We start from the raw sequence: 16,923 nt of genomic DNA, 5'->3' as shown, positions 1-16,923 counted from the left end.
AACCACAGAGCCTAGGACTTGCCGATCAGAAGGTTGGCGGTTCAAATCCCCACAATGGGGTGAGCTCCCGCTGCTCGGTCCCTGCTCCTGCCAACCTAGCAGTTCGAAAGCACGTCAAAGTGCAAGTAGATAAATAGGTACCACTCTGGCAGGAAGGTAAACGGTGTTTCTGTGCGCTGCTCTGGTTCGCCAGAAGCAGCTTAGCCATGCTGGCCACATGACCCGGAAGCTGTACGCCGGCTCCCTCGGCCAATAAAGAGTCGGCCACGACTGCACCTAATGGTCAGGGGTCCCTTTACCTTTACCTGCTGCTAGAATTTGACTGCAGACCACCACACACTGCTCCCGAGTTCTCATTCTGCCTGTGATAAGAGTGGCTGAAAAGCCTAGAACCCATTGTATCCACTCAACAGACCTCTTAGAGTCATCCTTAATTGGATGGTGCTGCCTATGAGCTGCAGAATCAACCCATGATGCCCTGTTTTCTCAGACCCATTAACCTAGTCTTTTTATCTAGTTAAAGCAAATTTACTGCCAGGGTGAAGTGTCTACACAGTTCTAAAAGTATATACACATGTCAATTTGATACTAAACTCCACTGAATTCCATGGGATTTGTTCCCAAACACAACACTGGCTACTCAGAAGTAAATCCCACTGAATTAAGTGGGCTCCTCCCCCAAATAAGTGGGGTTAGGAACTATATTCTTTCTGCACAATTTGCTTATTTGTTACATTTAACATTTTGCCAGTGATTTAAATAGTTTTTATCCTCACAGTGGCACTGGCAGCAATCATATATATCTTGACAAATCTGTAGGAAATAAGTGTCATGCAAGTAGGGTTTTTTTTAAAAAAAACACCAATTAAATATGTAATAATGTAGTAGTTGGTTTTTTTAAAAAAAACAACTACTGCATTATTATATATTTAATTGTTTAATTTTGATATTTGGTCTCAAAAGTAGTTTTAGCTGACTTATAAGTATGAAGTAAAAATACTACCAGAAGAAGCATGACTGAAGAGCTTTCTTGAAATAAGTACATTTTATTCCAGTTACATTTGTCAGAGTTGAGATGGCAAGAGATCGCAAACACATAAGAATTACTTCAGTAGTTTCCTATTTAAAAGAACAATTGTGATGCTAATAACATCACATCTGATATAACTTTGTGAGGTTACACTTTTTAAAAAAAATTAAGCTAACGTCTATTTTACATGATCAAATAAAATGTGCATTAATAAAATATAGTTGTAAATATCTCAGTATTAAAAACCCTGTCCCCAAAATTATATGCTGTACAAAAAGCAAGAATTTTGGTTAAGGTCATGTTCAGTCAGTCATTCACAGTACTAGAACAACAAGAATAGAAAGTGGTCTCTTTCTTGTCAGTCTGGCCTTTATATTGCTGCTGCTTCTTGTTTGTAATTGGGAATTCTGTCTCAATGAAAGGCACAACAAAGAGGACAAATTGCAAGGCATAAGTCCCATCTCATTTCAGCATCTTTTGCTTCCTAGAATAGTGTTTGCAGCAGTATACCTCCAACAGTCATGTATTGCCATAGTATTAAAGCCATGCTTCCATTCAGTGGGTCTTCTGTATGCCACATAGATTCCTTTTCCTCGCTGGTGCAACAGTATTCAAATTGAGATGTTGGCTTTTTAAAGGCTAGTGAGATGTGAGCCCAAGGCAGAGCTGCAGGTCTATTAAGCAATCTCTTTATAAATAATATAATCAAGTACTTTCAAACTCCTGTTTTACTGCTGTTATGCAAATTATTCTCCCTTGATTAGGTTTTGTTAAAAATATACCTTGCATTAAAGATCACAGCTGTCTCCAGGCTGCAGTAATGGCTACCCCAACAACTGTTGGAGGGTAGATGGCATACAAAGCTCACAATGGTTTGCACACCAATTTTTTAAAGTAGGAATAGGCATTACTTTAAAGAAGTTTATAGTACACACACACACACACACACACACACACACAAGCTGAGAGAAGGGAAACAGTATTTTAGATTAACACTTCTGAGGCAGTAAAGGCATAGATATATCAGACATGCCATACCAGGCTAAAATATGCACCATTGCAATTCAATTGTAAGAATGGAAGGGAGATGCTTGAGAAAGTGTAGGCATTTATGGTAATTCAAGAAGTGAGGGTTGCTGCATTCTGTAGTACCACTTTGGAAGAATTTTTCTCATATAAAGTATTGGCACAATTTTTTTTATCATTTTCAAGTATATAACTAATATTTGTATTTTGAACATGAAAAGGAAAAAGCAGCGACAAAAATCACATTATTTTTTTCCTAGAGAGAGATATCAGAGGTATGGTTTAGTATCTTTAGAATTCCCAGTACACCTCTCTCTCATTTGGCAAAACGTATCCAGTCTTACAGATGGCTGCTGAACACACTGTTGGCACCTGTGGCTGGACATGTTGGACGGCAGGAGGCAGCAGTGAAAGTAAAGAACCCTTCGTTTGTTCTTTTACCTGAAATGAGAGAACACAGTGATTTGGAATAGTGAACTTGAACTTGGACACGGGTGGCGCTGTGGGTTAAACCACAGAGCCTAGGACTTGCCGATCAGAAGGTTGGCAGTTCGAATCCCCGCGACGGGGTGAGCTCCCGTTGCTCTCTCCCTGCTCCTGCCCACCTAGCAGTTCAAAAGCACGTCAAAGTGCAAGTAGATAAATAGGTACCGCTCCGGCGGGAAGGTAAACGGCGTTTCCGTGCGCTGTTCTGGTTTCGCCAGAAGCGGCTTAGTCATGCTGGCCACATACGCCGGCTCCCTCGGGCAGTAAAGCGAGATGAGCACCGCAACCCCAGAGTCGGTCACCTTTACCTTTACCCACAAATATGCCAAAGCCATAGTGAATTTATTTGGATAGGCTCGTTAACTTGCAACAGGCACAGAATTCAGATTCTAAAGCTCTGGTTTACTTTCTCAAGGCATGCAACTATCAGTAACCAGGCTCAATGAATTAGTGACACTAGAAAGGGGTGGAGAGCATTTGAGGGCCAGAGGTTCCTTGCTCATTTGTAGCACCTGCAGCCAGATATTCCCCATTGCTGATGAGAACACGGTCTACCACGTAGTACAAGAAGCAATTGTATTGTGTCCCTTCTGCAAGCATATTGTGCACAAATCCCACTTGTGGTAGTTCTCCAAATTGCAATCAAACTGCTCCAGATACATTGCCTTCCAGCTATAGGCACCACAGTTTCAGCCATGTTCAGCTATGAGCAGCTTGTTGTACCCAGTTCACGAATGTTTTCTCGATCAAAGCCTTGGTCTTTAGCTGCAATTCACACATCTAATAATTTGTAACAAGCTCACCTGCTTGAAAAAAGCATGTGACAGGAGACCTCTTGCTGATGGCCTAGATCCCAGGAAGAAAAACAGAACTTAGATATAGTATTAGTACTGTAATAACTTCCCCTTCTCTTTTTGCCTATTACAGGGTCAGTCAATAGAAAGAAAAATCAAGCATAGGTATTCCATTTTAAGTAAGCTCCCCACTTGTTAAAATTGCTCATTTTCAAAATAACATAAACCCTGCAAAAAGTGTAGCTTCCGGCTCCTCATATGTGGATATTTTAAAATTGGGACTATCAACTGACTGTAGAATTTAATCAATTAACTGCCTCTTGAACTGATTAAATATATAGCTACACTTAAGTTAGAAAAGGTCATTTTGACATTTTCCAAAATAGCTTTTAAAATGCAAGGAAAGTGTGACCATATTGCCCACTTACCAATCAACTAAAAGTTTTAGGTGCATCCACACCAAAAATTACATATCTATTTGCACTGTGAGTGAACAAAATATACATTTATGTACTGCATCTATGTGAAATATACAGAGGGAAGTTCTTGATAACTTCGAGCTCATGTATAAAACAAAGTTTTCAAGCAATTAGAAAGCTCTTTGAACCCCATACAAATATTAACTGCAGCAACTCAATTCTAACAGCCTTACCTTTTCTCTGGGTCCTGTTGCAAACAGAGTTCTATCAAGTTATGGAAAGCTGGGGAGAAAGTTTTTGGTGGAGTCTGCAATCTCTCACTTGTCATTGTGTGTGTCATACTTTCACCAATTCCAGAGTCAATCCCTGATCGAGAATTTTTTATCCTGGATTCACCACGCGGAAAAGTATTTATAGCCCAAGGACAATAAGAGGGACCTTTCAGCTTCTGCAGCAGCATCTGAAAGAAAATGTCCGTTGACTGTCTTAGCCCTACCTGTACACCTCAAATGTACACCTGTTTAATTTCTGGGTCAGTAGGGGTACTTTCAGTGTAAATATTTCCGGGGGGGGGGGCATGATTCTAAAATGTGCACCTTTTATCAAAGCTGTTTACTGCCACTCCCCTATCTCATGTTGCTTCTGAATCCAATCAATTATCTATATTATAGTGTCACAAAGCTACACAGCCAACTAAGAGCGAACAATCCAATCAGAGTGAGGGCGATGCTTCTTAGACTAGACAATCAGGGAACATGTAACAAACTTGGCACAAACACTATTCAAAACAATGCTTCCTGAATAGGTAAACATTTCTGAACCACTTTGCAACATTTTTTAAAAATAGAGCACCAGAAAGGATGCATTTTGATGTTTGCAAATATGCTGAAACACATACATTTTAGAAATATTACAACAGAGGAAGTCTTATTGCATTGGGTAGCTAGGTGTTCGAGATCCTCAAAATTGGCACCTCTCTTTTCGTGACATTGTTATCGGTCAAAAGTTGAAGAGTTTTGTGCCTTACCTGCGTCCGAGGTATATCCTGAAAAGGTACATGCCCATTAGCTAGTTCACATGCTGTAATGCCCACACTATAGATGTCAGACTTCACATTATAGCCATACATATCCTATGGAAGAAGACATTGCATTGATAACTGCTGAATACATGCCAGTGTGCCATGAATTTAAATAAACATGCATATTCAACTATTAAAAGTTGGTGGTTTTTTTTGAAAAAAGATACCCTATAAATTTAAATAAAAATAAGCCTGTTGCTACATTCAAGCCCTGAAGCACACAACGTTATGCCCTTTGAGTATGGTACTGGATTTAACACAACTGCACTATTTTTTCTTCACAAAAATGGTATTTGCTGCATTTAACAAGTTCATAATACAACCTTTAGCTTCCTTTCAAATGGCTTCATGTGCAAAATGGAATATCAACACCATAAAATACAGCTATGGTCTTCAGTGCTGTTTTATACTGAAAATCGGTACTAAGGTTAATCATATTTACACTGAAATACCTGAAACCTGTAAGAAGCTAGAAATTAATTTATGTGCCAGTTCTGCCAGGCTGCATTTCATAGGTTTATCACAAAGTCAGAACCCACTTGATGTGGTTTAAACTAGGAGAAAGGGTTGTACTTTATAGGCTAGTGATCACAACAGGGAAAATATTGAGCTGGTTTTCAAGTTGCAGTAAGGCTTAAGGCAAATGTAGATCATGACTGTTTCACTTTCTCCCTAGTCATTTTGCTCCTGTGCCATGCTAAAACATGTTTGAACCTAGACTCATGAACAAGCCATGAGCTGTCAATCATAGGACAAATCTTGGTTATGGCTTGTGGTTCGTCTAGAGAGAGCTAAACCACAAACCTAGGTTTGGAAGAGATGCTAAGCTAAACTGGAGCAAGCAGTGCAGCAGCAAAATGACTGAGAAGGAGCAAAGAGGCCACAATCTCCTTTCTGGGAGCCAGCATGCTGTGTGGACCAGGAGACTACTTCCATAATAAAAGCCACTGTCATGTAATCTGTGGTATTAGTTCCTGCATATATATATAGGCGTGTGTAAATTATTCATCTGGGTCACTCAAACAAGATCTGTTAAGAACTTGGTAATATTTAACTTGGTAATATAAGTACATGTCATGCCAAACCTTGATATTCTATTAAGGCCTGATCATTTCACTATAAATGTTCTTTAAAATCTCAAGTAATAACTATAGAAGTAGACAGAAATCAGACCTCCAGCTTAATGGTTCTAGTTCACTCCAGCGTTCCTCCCAATAATGTGAGGAATGGAGAGGGATGAAAATATTTACAAAAATTTAGGAGTTCGAATAATTGTTACAGCTCCTACAAGGAAGATAAGAGGTAGCAATCTATCATGTAAGGATGTGCGAAACCATTCCACTTAATTTCAGTAATAATCAGCAAGAATAATTTCATATTTCAACATAAATTATAGGGCTACAACAATTTAGAGGCATGCATTTCACATTATCCATAGCTTCTCAAATAATGTGAAATGCATGTACAGTGGTACCTCGGGTTAAGTACTTAATTCGTTCTAGAGGTCCGTTCTTAACCTGAAACTGTTCTTAACCTGAAGCACCACTTTAGCTAATGGGGCCTCCTGCTGCCGCCGCGCCGCCAGAGCACGATTTCTGTTCTCATCCTGAAGCAAAGTTCTTAACCGGAAGCACTATTTCTGGGTTAGCGGAGTCTGTAACCTGAAGCGTATGTAACCTGAAGCGTATGTAACCCAAGGTACCACTGTATTTAATTATAGTGTTATATAGAACACTAAGATGTCAAATGTTAATAATAAAAAGGAGGACATTAAGTAATTAAGAATAGCTTTTATAAGGCACAATTAGAATTCTTTATAGACATTTCTTAGATGCAATCTGTGCCAATACGTATTTTCTGCACGACTGCTCAGCCACAGTGAACTGCATCATATACTGACCTGCCTCAGTAGTTCAGGACTCAGCCAGGGAAGCATTGATGTACTGAACTGGGGGAAGTCATACACAGCTTTTAACCGTTTCCCACTGCTCACTAGGCTGCAAAGATGGTTTAATCCAGAAAGATACACCAGGCCATCCCCTGAAATCAGTATATGGCTAGCTTTAATACTTCTGAAAGACATAACAAGTGATGGTTTAGTTAGATTAAGAGAAAAACAAGATTCTAACACACATACAGGATTGTTCATATGAAGAGTCATTACCCTGCATTGCATAAGAAAGTGAGTGTATCATGCATAATGGAGATGTACATTGTGCTTCGTGTTGCTCTTGACTGCAATGTAGGAATACTGTAATGCCAGCTCTCACTGAATGATGGTGCATGAAGATAAGGTCACCACAGAGCAAAGAGTGCCTTGTGCCAACTCAACCGTTTCAAAAATCTCAAGTCACCCAAATAGAACAGAGATGGGGACTCTGGTCTTCCCATTTACCCTTGGTCCCAATCGTCTGTCATTTTCTTTAAAACCTCTCTACACATTACCTGTGAATGTAGCCATGTTGGTGCATGTAGTTTAACCCGCTGATTGCTCCAAACAGGATATTTCCTATCAACACTTCACTCATGCCTTCAGGAAAGTAAGTCCTCAGTAGATGGCTGGCTGAACCTAGAAAAGGTGCATGTAACTTGCTAGCAAGTCAAAACATTATTTATGCAATGAAAGCAGAGTTGACATTTCCTGTCATAATTCAGAAAGGTGTAACACATAAATCTGATCCCCCTGCTACATAGTGTAGGTTCAAAGAACAATTTTGCATATTATGAAGGATATTGGAAATGCTCTTTTTGTATGGATCAGTGTTGCCCCTAAAAATATTGCCACACAAGAATTTGCCTGTGGACTCAAGAGCAGGCCTGAATGATACAGCTTTTGACAAAACAGCCAATTTCTCTCTTCTTTCCTGTTTATTGAGGTAGTCCCACTGCTTAAAAGAGGCAGGCATTAAAGGAAGAAGCTGCCTCATGCAGAGAACTGAATCTGGCCAGTGGGCCAGATCCTTAATTCCATCGCCCTGTGGTGCTGTCAAAATTCAAAGGGGCTTATGGTAACCACTGATAAGTCTGTTTACAGGCACAGTTTGGCCTACAGACAAGGCACTTGCAGAAAAACAACTGGGAGCTCACATTATGCTACAAAGGAACAATGTCCTTGCCTACTCTACTCCTGACATCACATATGCTTTGGAAGAAATGGACTTGTGGGCCAAGTTGGAAACCATACTGGGCCTAATAAGGACTGCAAGGCAGGAGGTTCCCCACAACTGGTCTATCCCATCCTTGACTTATATCTTGTCAACATGCAAAAGGTACAGGCTTTAAAAATATTAAGCAATATATACGTACTTTTCAATTAACGAGCAAGCTGCTCTTAAGTTTGATAGCTCAAATGCATGGTATGTAAACTAAACACACAGAGTTGCATACAAAACTGCCACTGCATGAGCCGAGTAGATTCCCACTGTCACAACAGAAATTTCCCATTCTCTCCTGCTTCCTGGAGCACCTCATGTACCCTCAAAATCTGCTTCAGAGGGTTGTAAGATCCTCTGGAGTGGATTTGGGGGGTGGGGTGGACTGCAGGGATGAAGAGACGAAATGAGAGTGGACACAATCCTTAATGAGCCCGTACAGAGATAATTCAATTAATTTGTAGCTTTCCTCAACAGAATACTTACAGTAGGCCATGAAAGGAGAAATAACCCAAAGCCAGCTTCCAGCAGTGAACACTGCCCAAAGAGTCATGATATTGGGGTGTCGAAAGGAATGGGATAAAACCACCTCATTCTAGATGAAAGAATACATGTTTTAATTCTTTAAAAGGGCAATGGAACATTCCACAAACCCTTAGCCACAGCCTACTGTCACTCTGAAGACAATCCCTGAATCAGAAATGAATTGATTTTTGGATTGTTGCACAATGCCAGAGATGCAATTTGAGAAAGCTGTCCCTGCATCTAATCACAAGTTTTCTGGAATTATTAGCATATCTAGAAGTACATTTCTTTTTAATAACCTGGCAATTTCAAAGGGTCTTCATTTTTAAACACTTTGTATAAAGTTTTAAAATCACCTCTCCTTTTACATGTTAACTTCATAAATTTTTAAAGTGTTAAAACATCTGTTTTACTTGTAAAGCTTTCAAGTGTTCTTCAGAACATCTTTCCAGATCTGTAATCCTTACAGCCACCAGTGTTCCTGTAGGGATGTGACGCGCGAGGTAGATTGAAGTTAAGTTGCTGCATCCCCTTCCTATTCGCAAAACAGAAGTTGATCACTTTAACAACTTTGCAATGTTTCTTAGTTACTGCTTTATCATTTAGCATTCGTACAATCCCAATATTCAAGGCAAATACTGACAGATTATGAAGAAAAAGCTGTTCTGAGACTGCACATAAGGAAACAGCTAATCTGAGCAACCAAAAAAGACACTGCTGCAAGTCTGGCTTTGACTTAGCTCAACTATCACAGGGTTTTGGAATAGATTCTGTGTCTAGGAGCTAATTTATCAGAATCCAAGGAACAGCTACCAAGTGCCATCAAACCACTTCTACAAGGTCAAGCTGAGTGCTAAATGACAAAGACTGATATCTTCAAAAGGATAGCAATACTCTTTAGCTTGCATACAGGAAAGCACAGCAATGGACAGTATATACACAACATGTGAAACACATTTCGGCAGTGATTAAATGAAAGTGTTGGCAGAAAAGCAAACTGGGGATTGAGAAAAAAATCAAATCAATTTGAAAATAGGCTTCTGCCTCATGGTGCCACAAGTGGTACCCTCCCATCAGTCCCAGAGTAACCACTGGCAACAACTAACATTGGCTGGCCATTAAAACGCAAAGGCAAAACGCAAAAAGGAGAACATTCCCATGAACAATGGCAATGAATAGATTTTCATCAGAGGACAATGCAAACTTGCACTTTCCTCAAGTAAAAAGAAGGGGCTAGATGCATTCCCTGGCTAAGAGACAGAGAGAGAACAGGGTAGCAGTCTGCAGCATCTTTGGAAGACGAAGTAATCACTTACACCACTGCAGCTACTATATTTCAAAAGGGCATTGATGCCTGATATTTTAATAACAAAGAAAACAAGCAGTCAGATGGAGCTAGATGGAACAGAACAAGCAAATATTAAGATCAATTAAAAATATTGTATGACTCAAATGTATTGGCCAAACATTGGCAAAACACTGGATTTTCACACCAGGGAACAATACTGTCCAGTTTTCTAAAGATCTCTCAACCAGACAAAGTAGGAAGATAAGGTACTTGTAAATCACCCTCCCTATAAGCCTTTTTTCAGCTGAAGAATGGAGTAAAAACGCTTTCAATTATAAAAATAGGAAATAGCGTATTTCAGATTACAAACTAGTCAGTTACCTATTTCCACCTGGATATCATAATGGGATACATCCGAGGACCATGATATTTCTTCAACTCCTCTTTGAGCCGATTGTCCCCAATATAAAGCAGGTTCATCTGTCTGATTAGAAAAAAAGATGTACACACACACACTTTTATTGTATAAAATTGCAGTGAACAGTGTAACTTCAATGTTAATCTTGCAGATCTGCCAGCCTATACATCTTCCAGAAGCATGACAAGGTCTTTTTCTATTGCCATTGCTTTTGGTGTCAGAGGGTGAATTAGTTATTATAAACGTCATAAAGGAGACTTCACCCCACACAGCATATGAGAAATAAGAGTAAGAAAATTAAATACTGCATTTCCTACTATATCAGACAGTAAAAACCATATACCATGTTTTTCAATTGTATTTCCACTTCTATTATATTCAGGAACATGTGCTGCTTGACTTAGTGTCCATCTGTCCATCAAGCATTACAGCGTTACTTATGTGCTGCTACATGGAAATGCAGCCAAATTAATATATTTTATTTTTAAAATGTATAAATTGCTTTTCCCAGAAACATATCCAAAGCGGTGTACAGGAAAAACCAGATAGCCCAATTGGTAGAGCATGAGATTCTTAATTTCAGGGTTGTGAGTTTGAGCCCCAGGTTGGGTGAAAGATTCCTACATTGCAGGGTTTCAGACTAGATGAGCAGTGGTCCCTTCCAGCTCTGCAATCCTATGATTCTAACTCATGGAACAGCAGCACTATAAAACCAAAGCAGAGAAATTAACTGGTTCCACAATCCAAATGATGTACTCTTGCTATGGTCCACCAGAAATTCTCAGCTGTGGAAGGGAAAATTTCTCATGTTGCATGCAGAAAGCTCTGCTTGGCTTAGCTGGCGACGGGAGCCCTGTGAGGGATTCTGAATCACAGTAATGTGGCTCTCCTTAATTCAGATACAGTGGTACCTCGGGTTAAGTACTTAATTCGTTCTGGAGGTCCATACTTAAGCTGAAACTGTTCTTAACCTGAAGCACCACTTTAGCTAATGGGGCCTCCTGCTGCTGCCGCGCCGCAGAAACACGATTTCTGTTCTCATCCTGAAGCAAAGTTCTTAACCTGAAGCACTATTTCTGGGTTAGCGGAGTCTGTAACCTGAAGCATATGTAATCTGAAGTGTATGTAACCCGAGGTACCACTGTATATCTATAATGGATATGCCTCTCCATGTAATTGTCTCAAAAACACTCTGAGGAACCGGCTCTTATTTCTTATTGCTGGGCTGATGACTATTCTCTGCTGAGAACAGAGGTACCAAGTGTTTCCATTTGGAAACATACCAAAGACAGCAGAAAATAAGTGGTGCGAGCTCTGCTTCAAGAATGCAGACATAATTGTACTAGGACTAACACTAGTGAAACAGGTCAAGTTAATATACATTTTCTCTTACCAAGTCTTGAGTGCTGCTGCCTTCTGATTGCTTTTCTGCTCCAATGGATTCAATTCGTGTCCGTAGAATACAGGAACAGTCCTTGAAAAGCATAACAGTCAATAAGTGTTCCCTCTATTATATTTTAACATTTAATATTGTTGCCAGGTGACCTATAATGATGGGCAGCTGGAACCTCACAAAACAGTAACAAAGTAAAAACCTACCCCAGACTATCCAGAATCTTTGGACAATTAACACCATTTTGAAAAATCATGACCAAGTATGATTTCTCCAAATAATCTACAGTCGTACCTTGGCTCCCGAATGCCTTGGGAATCCAATGTTCTGGCTCCTGAATGATCAAAAATCGGAAGTGAGTTCAGACGTTCTTTTGGAAGCCAAATGTCTGACGGGGGTTCTGATTGGCTGCAGGAGCTTACTGCAGCCAATCAGAAGCCATGATTTGGAAGTCGAACATTTGGAAGTCGAACAAACTTCCAGAACGGATTCTGTTTGACTTCCGAGGTACAACTGTATTGCAGTCTTCGGCTCTTCTTTGAACAATGGTTCATATCGGCTGTGTATACACCAAAGTGTTAATGTGTGTGGGTCACTCAGATCCAATTTTTCCATGGGCACTTATGGGCATCTTTGTCCACATGAGTGCTTTCAACTGAATGCTATCTCGGTATTTCCCATGCACACACTGTGTTGTTGTCCCCTCCCCTCAGTTAGTACTTCCCCACCTTCCCTGAGTCCCAGAAACCTGAGGTCCACTATAGGCATGTGCAGAGACTTTGGTTTACCTGTGTACACAGCCAATTTTTTATTTTTATGATACAAGTTTTTCCAATACAGTAGTCCACACTTGCACAAAACAACAAGTTAAAAAAAATTAAAAGGACATAGGTGTTAAGACTGGTCCCAACAGCAGCCAACCAAGAAGAACCTTGCCAATGGAAGTAGGGTGTGTGGCAATAGATAGTACCCAGAAAAGCCCCACATTTAAAAACAACAACCCACAAAATGAACTTCAGTATATCCAGTTGAGCAACATGATTTTATGTTGGATCCTTTCCTTACCACATTATCTGCAGCTCGGCAAAGTTCAAATTAAAGGCGGAGGGTGCAGGCTGCCAGTTGAATGAGAATATTATATGGATGATGCGAAAAACAGGCACACCTGGGGTGCCTCAAACCCTTGTTGAACTGGGAATTGTATACAAACACAGAATAGAGATCTCCCTATAGGTCTTCAGTATTAAATGAAGCTGTGTGCTTCTGAGCCAAAACTTGGGCCACTATGTTTAGGCGCAGATATAAAAGCAGACATTGAATCCATAGTAGCCCATTCTTAAAACCCAAAGAATATTCCATATAAAAGTGAAGCAGAGCAGGCCTGAGTTGTGCCCTCTATGGACAACACTTGAAAAACTCACATTTCCCATTCTCACTTTGTAGTTCTCAAAATTAGCATGTTTAGTGAAATGTAAAGGAAACAAGGGACGTGGATGGCACTGTGGGTAAAACCTCAGCGCCTAGGACTTGCTGATCGTATGGCCGGCGGTTCGAATCCCCGCGACGGGGTGAGCTCCCGTCTTTCGGTCCCAGCTCCTGCCCACCTAGCAGTTCGAAAGCACCCCTAAGTGCAAGTAGATAAATAGGTACCGCTTTATAGTGGGAAGGTAAACGGCGTTTCCGTGTGCTGCGCTGGTGCTGGCTCGCCAGAGCAGCTTCATCACGCTGGCCACGTGACTCGGAAGTGTCTCCGGACAGCGCTGGCCCCCGGCCTCTTAAGTGTGATGGGCGCACAACCCTAGAGTCGGACACGACTGGCCCGTACAGGCAGGGGTACCTTTACCTTTTTTTAAAGGAACCAAAGGTAGTAATGGGAAAGTTATTTTGGTGCTGTTTTCTTTTTTGTTTGTTTGTTAAAGCACACAAACCAGATGTATACCTGCAACATGCTACAAACATTGTGATATGTTATTGAAGAGTCCAAAAATAAAATAAAAAATGAAAGCAAGTCAAAATAAATTATGTGCTTACCAAACAAGACATGGAACTGCCTTAGTTCATGGAAAATGTCATGCAAACCCATTTACCCTGAAAAAGAGTATCAAAATAAAGTTTACATTCAGCCCAAACAGTAACCAAACAAAGATGTCATTCTTCTTCCCTTTGACCATGTATGCAGCCTTGAACACGCTGAAGGTCTGGACTATAAACGAAGTATGAATGAAACTCTCAGAAGGCTGCTCCCATAGTCAGCTTTACATGTGGCTGGTCAGGTTAGAATTAAATATTCTTGGCTGCCACCAGTAGTGGAGGTGATATGTATCTGAACACCACTTACTGGAAAACACAAGTGAGGAGACTGCTGTTGCACTTAAGCCATGTTTTGGGGGTTCCCATGGGGTTCTGGCTGACCATAGAATTGTACAGTCGGAAGGGATCCCAAGGGTCATCTAGCCCAAACCCTTGCAATGCAGGAATCTCAACTAAAGCACTGTGGGAACAGGACGCCACATTGGTTTGATCCAGCAAGGCTTTTCTTATGTACAGTGGTGCCTCGCAAGATGAAATTAATTCGTTCCGCGAGTTTTTTCGTCTTGCAATTTTTCCATCTTGCAAAGCACGGACTTTGGAAAAGCTTCAAAAATACCAAAGTCTTCAAAAACCTCAAAAAAGGCTACCATACCGCGAAGTGAATGCACGGTTTTAAGAAAAAGGAAACAAACTTGCAAGACAAAGGAAACAAACTTGCAAGACGTTTTCATCTTGCGAAGCAAGCCCATAGGGAAATCCGTCTTGCAAAGCAACTCAAAAAACGAAAAACTCTTTCGTTTTGCGAGTTTTTTGTCTTACGAGGCATTCGTCTTGTGAGGTACCACTGTACCTAAAAACCTCTAAGCAGTTTACATAGGAAAAAACCCAACATGTCTAAAATACTGATAAAAAATCAAATGCTTGTTAAATACTGAAATAATATTTATGGAACGGGCTTGGGCCCTCCAAACAATCATTTACCTAGCAATTTCCATGCTGCAAAGAAGAAAGAGCTGCTACAACTCCTGCTTATATGCACTGTACAGGCTTAAAGTCTTACTCAAATACTTAAATGTACAGGCTTGAATGCAGCTAACTTTCCAAGCAGCATGCACAAAATCTGGCTGCATATGGATATAGAAACATTATGTGCCCCGTTGAAATGCTAATGATAATTTACTCCAGAGAGATTGCAGTTAGGCTGATCTGGAATAAGTCAGTAAATTCCCTCCTTTGTAGCCTTGTGCATACAGTTGCCACCTATCGTATATACAGGATTGTCCTGTACTGATACAGTTTTGTCTCCACTCTCTCTCTCTCCCCCAGGCTAGGGATCCTCTCGGAATACATGTGTTTGAAAGGGTGTGTGAAAGGTGATGCATTTAAGCTCTGGGTAGCCAAACACAGACAGATTTACAAACTCACAATCTCTGTGTGACAAATTCCTGAGGGGCCATCCCGTTGGGCTGCAATAGATTGTAATGGATTACTCTGTGTGTGTTTTTCTTTATTTCTATTCATGATTTTCAATGTTATACATGTCAATAATTTCACAACCTCTATAACATTTCAAAACTCGACTTCCTTCCCCCTCTTTCTGCATGCTCTTATAAAACTGCAGGTTATTACAATAATCCTGCCCATGTCCTTATCTGTTTACAGTTCGTTTGTAAATACTCAATAAACCATTTCCATTTTTTTATAAAAAGTTTATCTTGATTTCTTATTTTTCTGGTAAGTTTCACAACTTCTGCATGTTCCATAGTTTTTGTATCCATTCTTCTTTCACTGGAACTTCTTTTTCCATTTTTGGGCAAGTAACATTCTTACATGTAATGGATTAATTTGAAGTCACTTTAGCAGCAGATTGTTGTTGTTGTTTTTGTTGTTATTATTATTATTAGGGGGAATCGCCTTCCCCCCCAACTGCCCCTCCCCGTATTTTGCCAAAACAAAGGTGGCAGCTCCTCCGCAGTGCTACCTTCCCATCCTTCCTGGATTTGAGTTTCTACTGAAATGAGGCTGCATTTTAATGTTGTATTTTATTCTTGTTTTTAAGTTGTATTTTAATCCATTGTTTTTATACCTGGTGTTAGCCGCCCTGAGCCCGGTCTTGGCTGGCGAGGGCGGGGTATAAATAATTTTATTATTATTATTATTATTATTATTAATAAAGAGCTGGACAGAAGTCTGGAATGGATGCAATTAAATGAAGCGGTGCGATGAAAAACAAAAACAGCTGAAAGAGTACAATATATGGAGAAATCTGCACTCCATAAAAAAAAAAGCATCTGTTTTCTGACATGAATGAGGATCACAGAGCCAGAGACAAAACGTGGAGGATAAAATCGCAATATGGAATTATGAAAAAACATTGATGATGATGATGAGAGACAGGACTAAGATGTTGAAAGCACTTTGGAGTTCAGACCGTGGGAAGCCAACACAAAAAATTATTACAATTTGGAAGACAATTGGACTTTTTTATTTTAGTTTTTTATTTTTATTGGATTTGATATGCTAATTGGATGTTCTTATTGGAAAATTAATTAATGCTTTAAATTATTATTATTATTATTATTATTATTATTATTATTATTATTATTATTTAGCCCGCCACCCTCACGATATGGAAACGGAGCGGGGCCTTCAAACCCCCCCCAAGTGTTGCAAAAAGTTCAGGGTCAGTGGAAATGTTCGGTTTGCATGAGCAAGGATCTATTTTCTCCCCGCCGCGGAGAGAGAGAGGCGCCAACGCGGGGCAACCCCCGCCTCCCCGCTGCAACACAAAAATAAACATATAATCGAAACGATAACAATAACCGTCCCTCTATTTTTTGCAACCGGACCTGGTAGCTACTACGGCGCCGCGCGCGTGCACTTTTTTACCTGGAAGCAAGCCCCGCCGGGCCCAGCGGGCCTTACTCCTGAGGAGACCCAAACTTGTCCTGGCGAGGGGGGTCGGTCCTTCCCCCGCTGGACTCGCCTCCCTCCCTCCGCCCGCGCCCACCTCACACCGTCTGTCAGGCTCGGGCCGCCGCCGCCCGCCGAGGGAGCCCAGAAACAGAGGCTGCCTCCCGTTGCCAAAGAGGCCACGGACAGCGCCGAGTTTCTCCTCAGACAAACCCGAGGGGAAAATCACCTCAGCCCCTCGCCCGCCTCCCTCGGCCAGCCTGAGGTGGACTCGAACTGTAGGCCCCGCCCCCCTCCGTGAACGCGGCCTGCGAGTGAACTCAGGGTTGCTGCCCGCCGCGGGACTACCAGTCCCGAAGTGCACTGC

General features: G+C 40.9%; 1 protein-coding gene across 2 annotated transcripts; it reads right to left on the bottom strand.

Moving 5' to 3' along the window:
- Positions 1–1,026: 1,026 nt before the first annotated feature.
- STRADB (STE20 related adaptor beta) lies at positions 1,027–16,883 on the bottom strand. Of its 2 annotated transcripts, XM_081844432.1 has the most exons (12): positions 16,533–16,881; positions 13,644–13,700; positions 11,613–11,693; positions 10,183–10,285; positions 8,927–9,048; positions 8,475–8,583; positions 7,282–7,405; positions 6,737–6,908; positions 4,783–4,887; positions 3,989–4,215; positions 3,346–3,388; positions 1,027–2,497 (listed from the first exon to the last, which is right to left on the bottom strand). In XM_081844432.1, the coding sequence occupies exons 2-12, from the start codon at positions 13,653–13,655 to the stop codon at positions 2,348–2,350; spliced, it is 1,248 nt and encodes a 415-aa protein (XP_081700558.1). In that variant the 5' UTR covers positions 13,656–13,700; positions 16,533–16,881; the 3' UTR covers positions 1,027–2,347. The 2 variants fall into 2 exon arrangements, with proteins under 2 accessions (XP_081700558.1, XP_081700559.1); XM_081844433.1 differs by lacking the exons at positions 8,475–8,583; positions 8,927–9,048 and having other exon boundaries at positions 16,533–16,883.
- Positions 16,884–16,923: the final 40 nt, after the last annotated feature.

Source organism: Podarcis erhardii, assembly GCF_964252035.2.
Source record: "Podarcis erhardii genome assembly, chromosome: 1".
NCBI classification, from domain to species: Eukaryota; Metazoa; Chordata; class Lepidosauria; order Squamata; family Lacertidae; genus Podarcis; species Podarcis erhardii.
The sequence above is the reverse complement of the archived record's forward strand: the minus strand, read 5'-3'. Positions and strand labels throughout refer to the sequence as shown.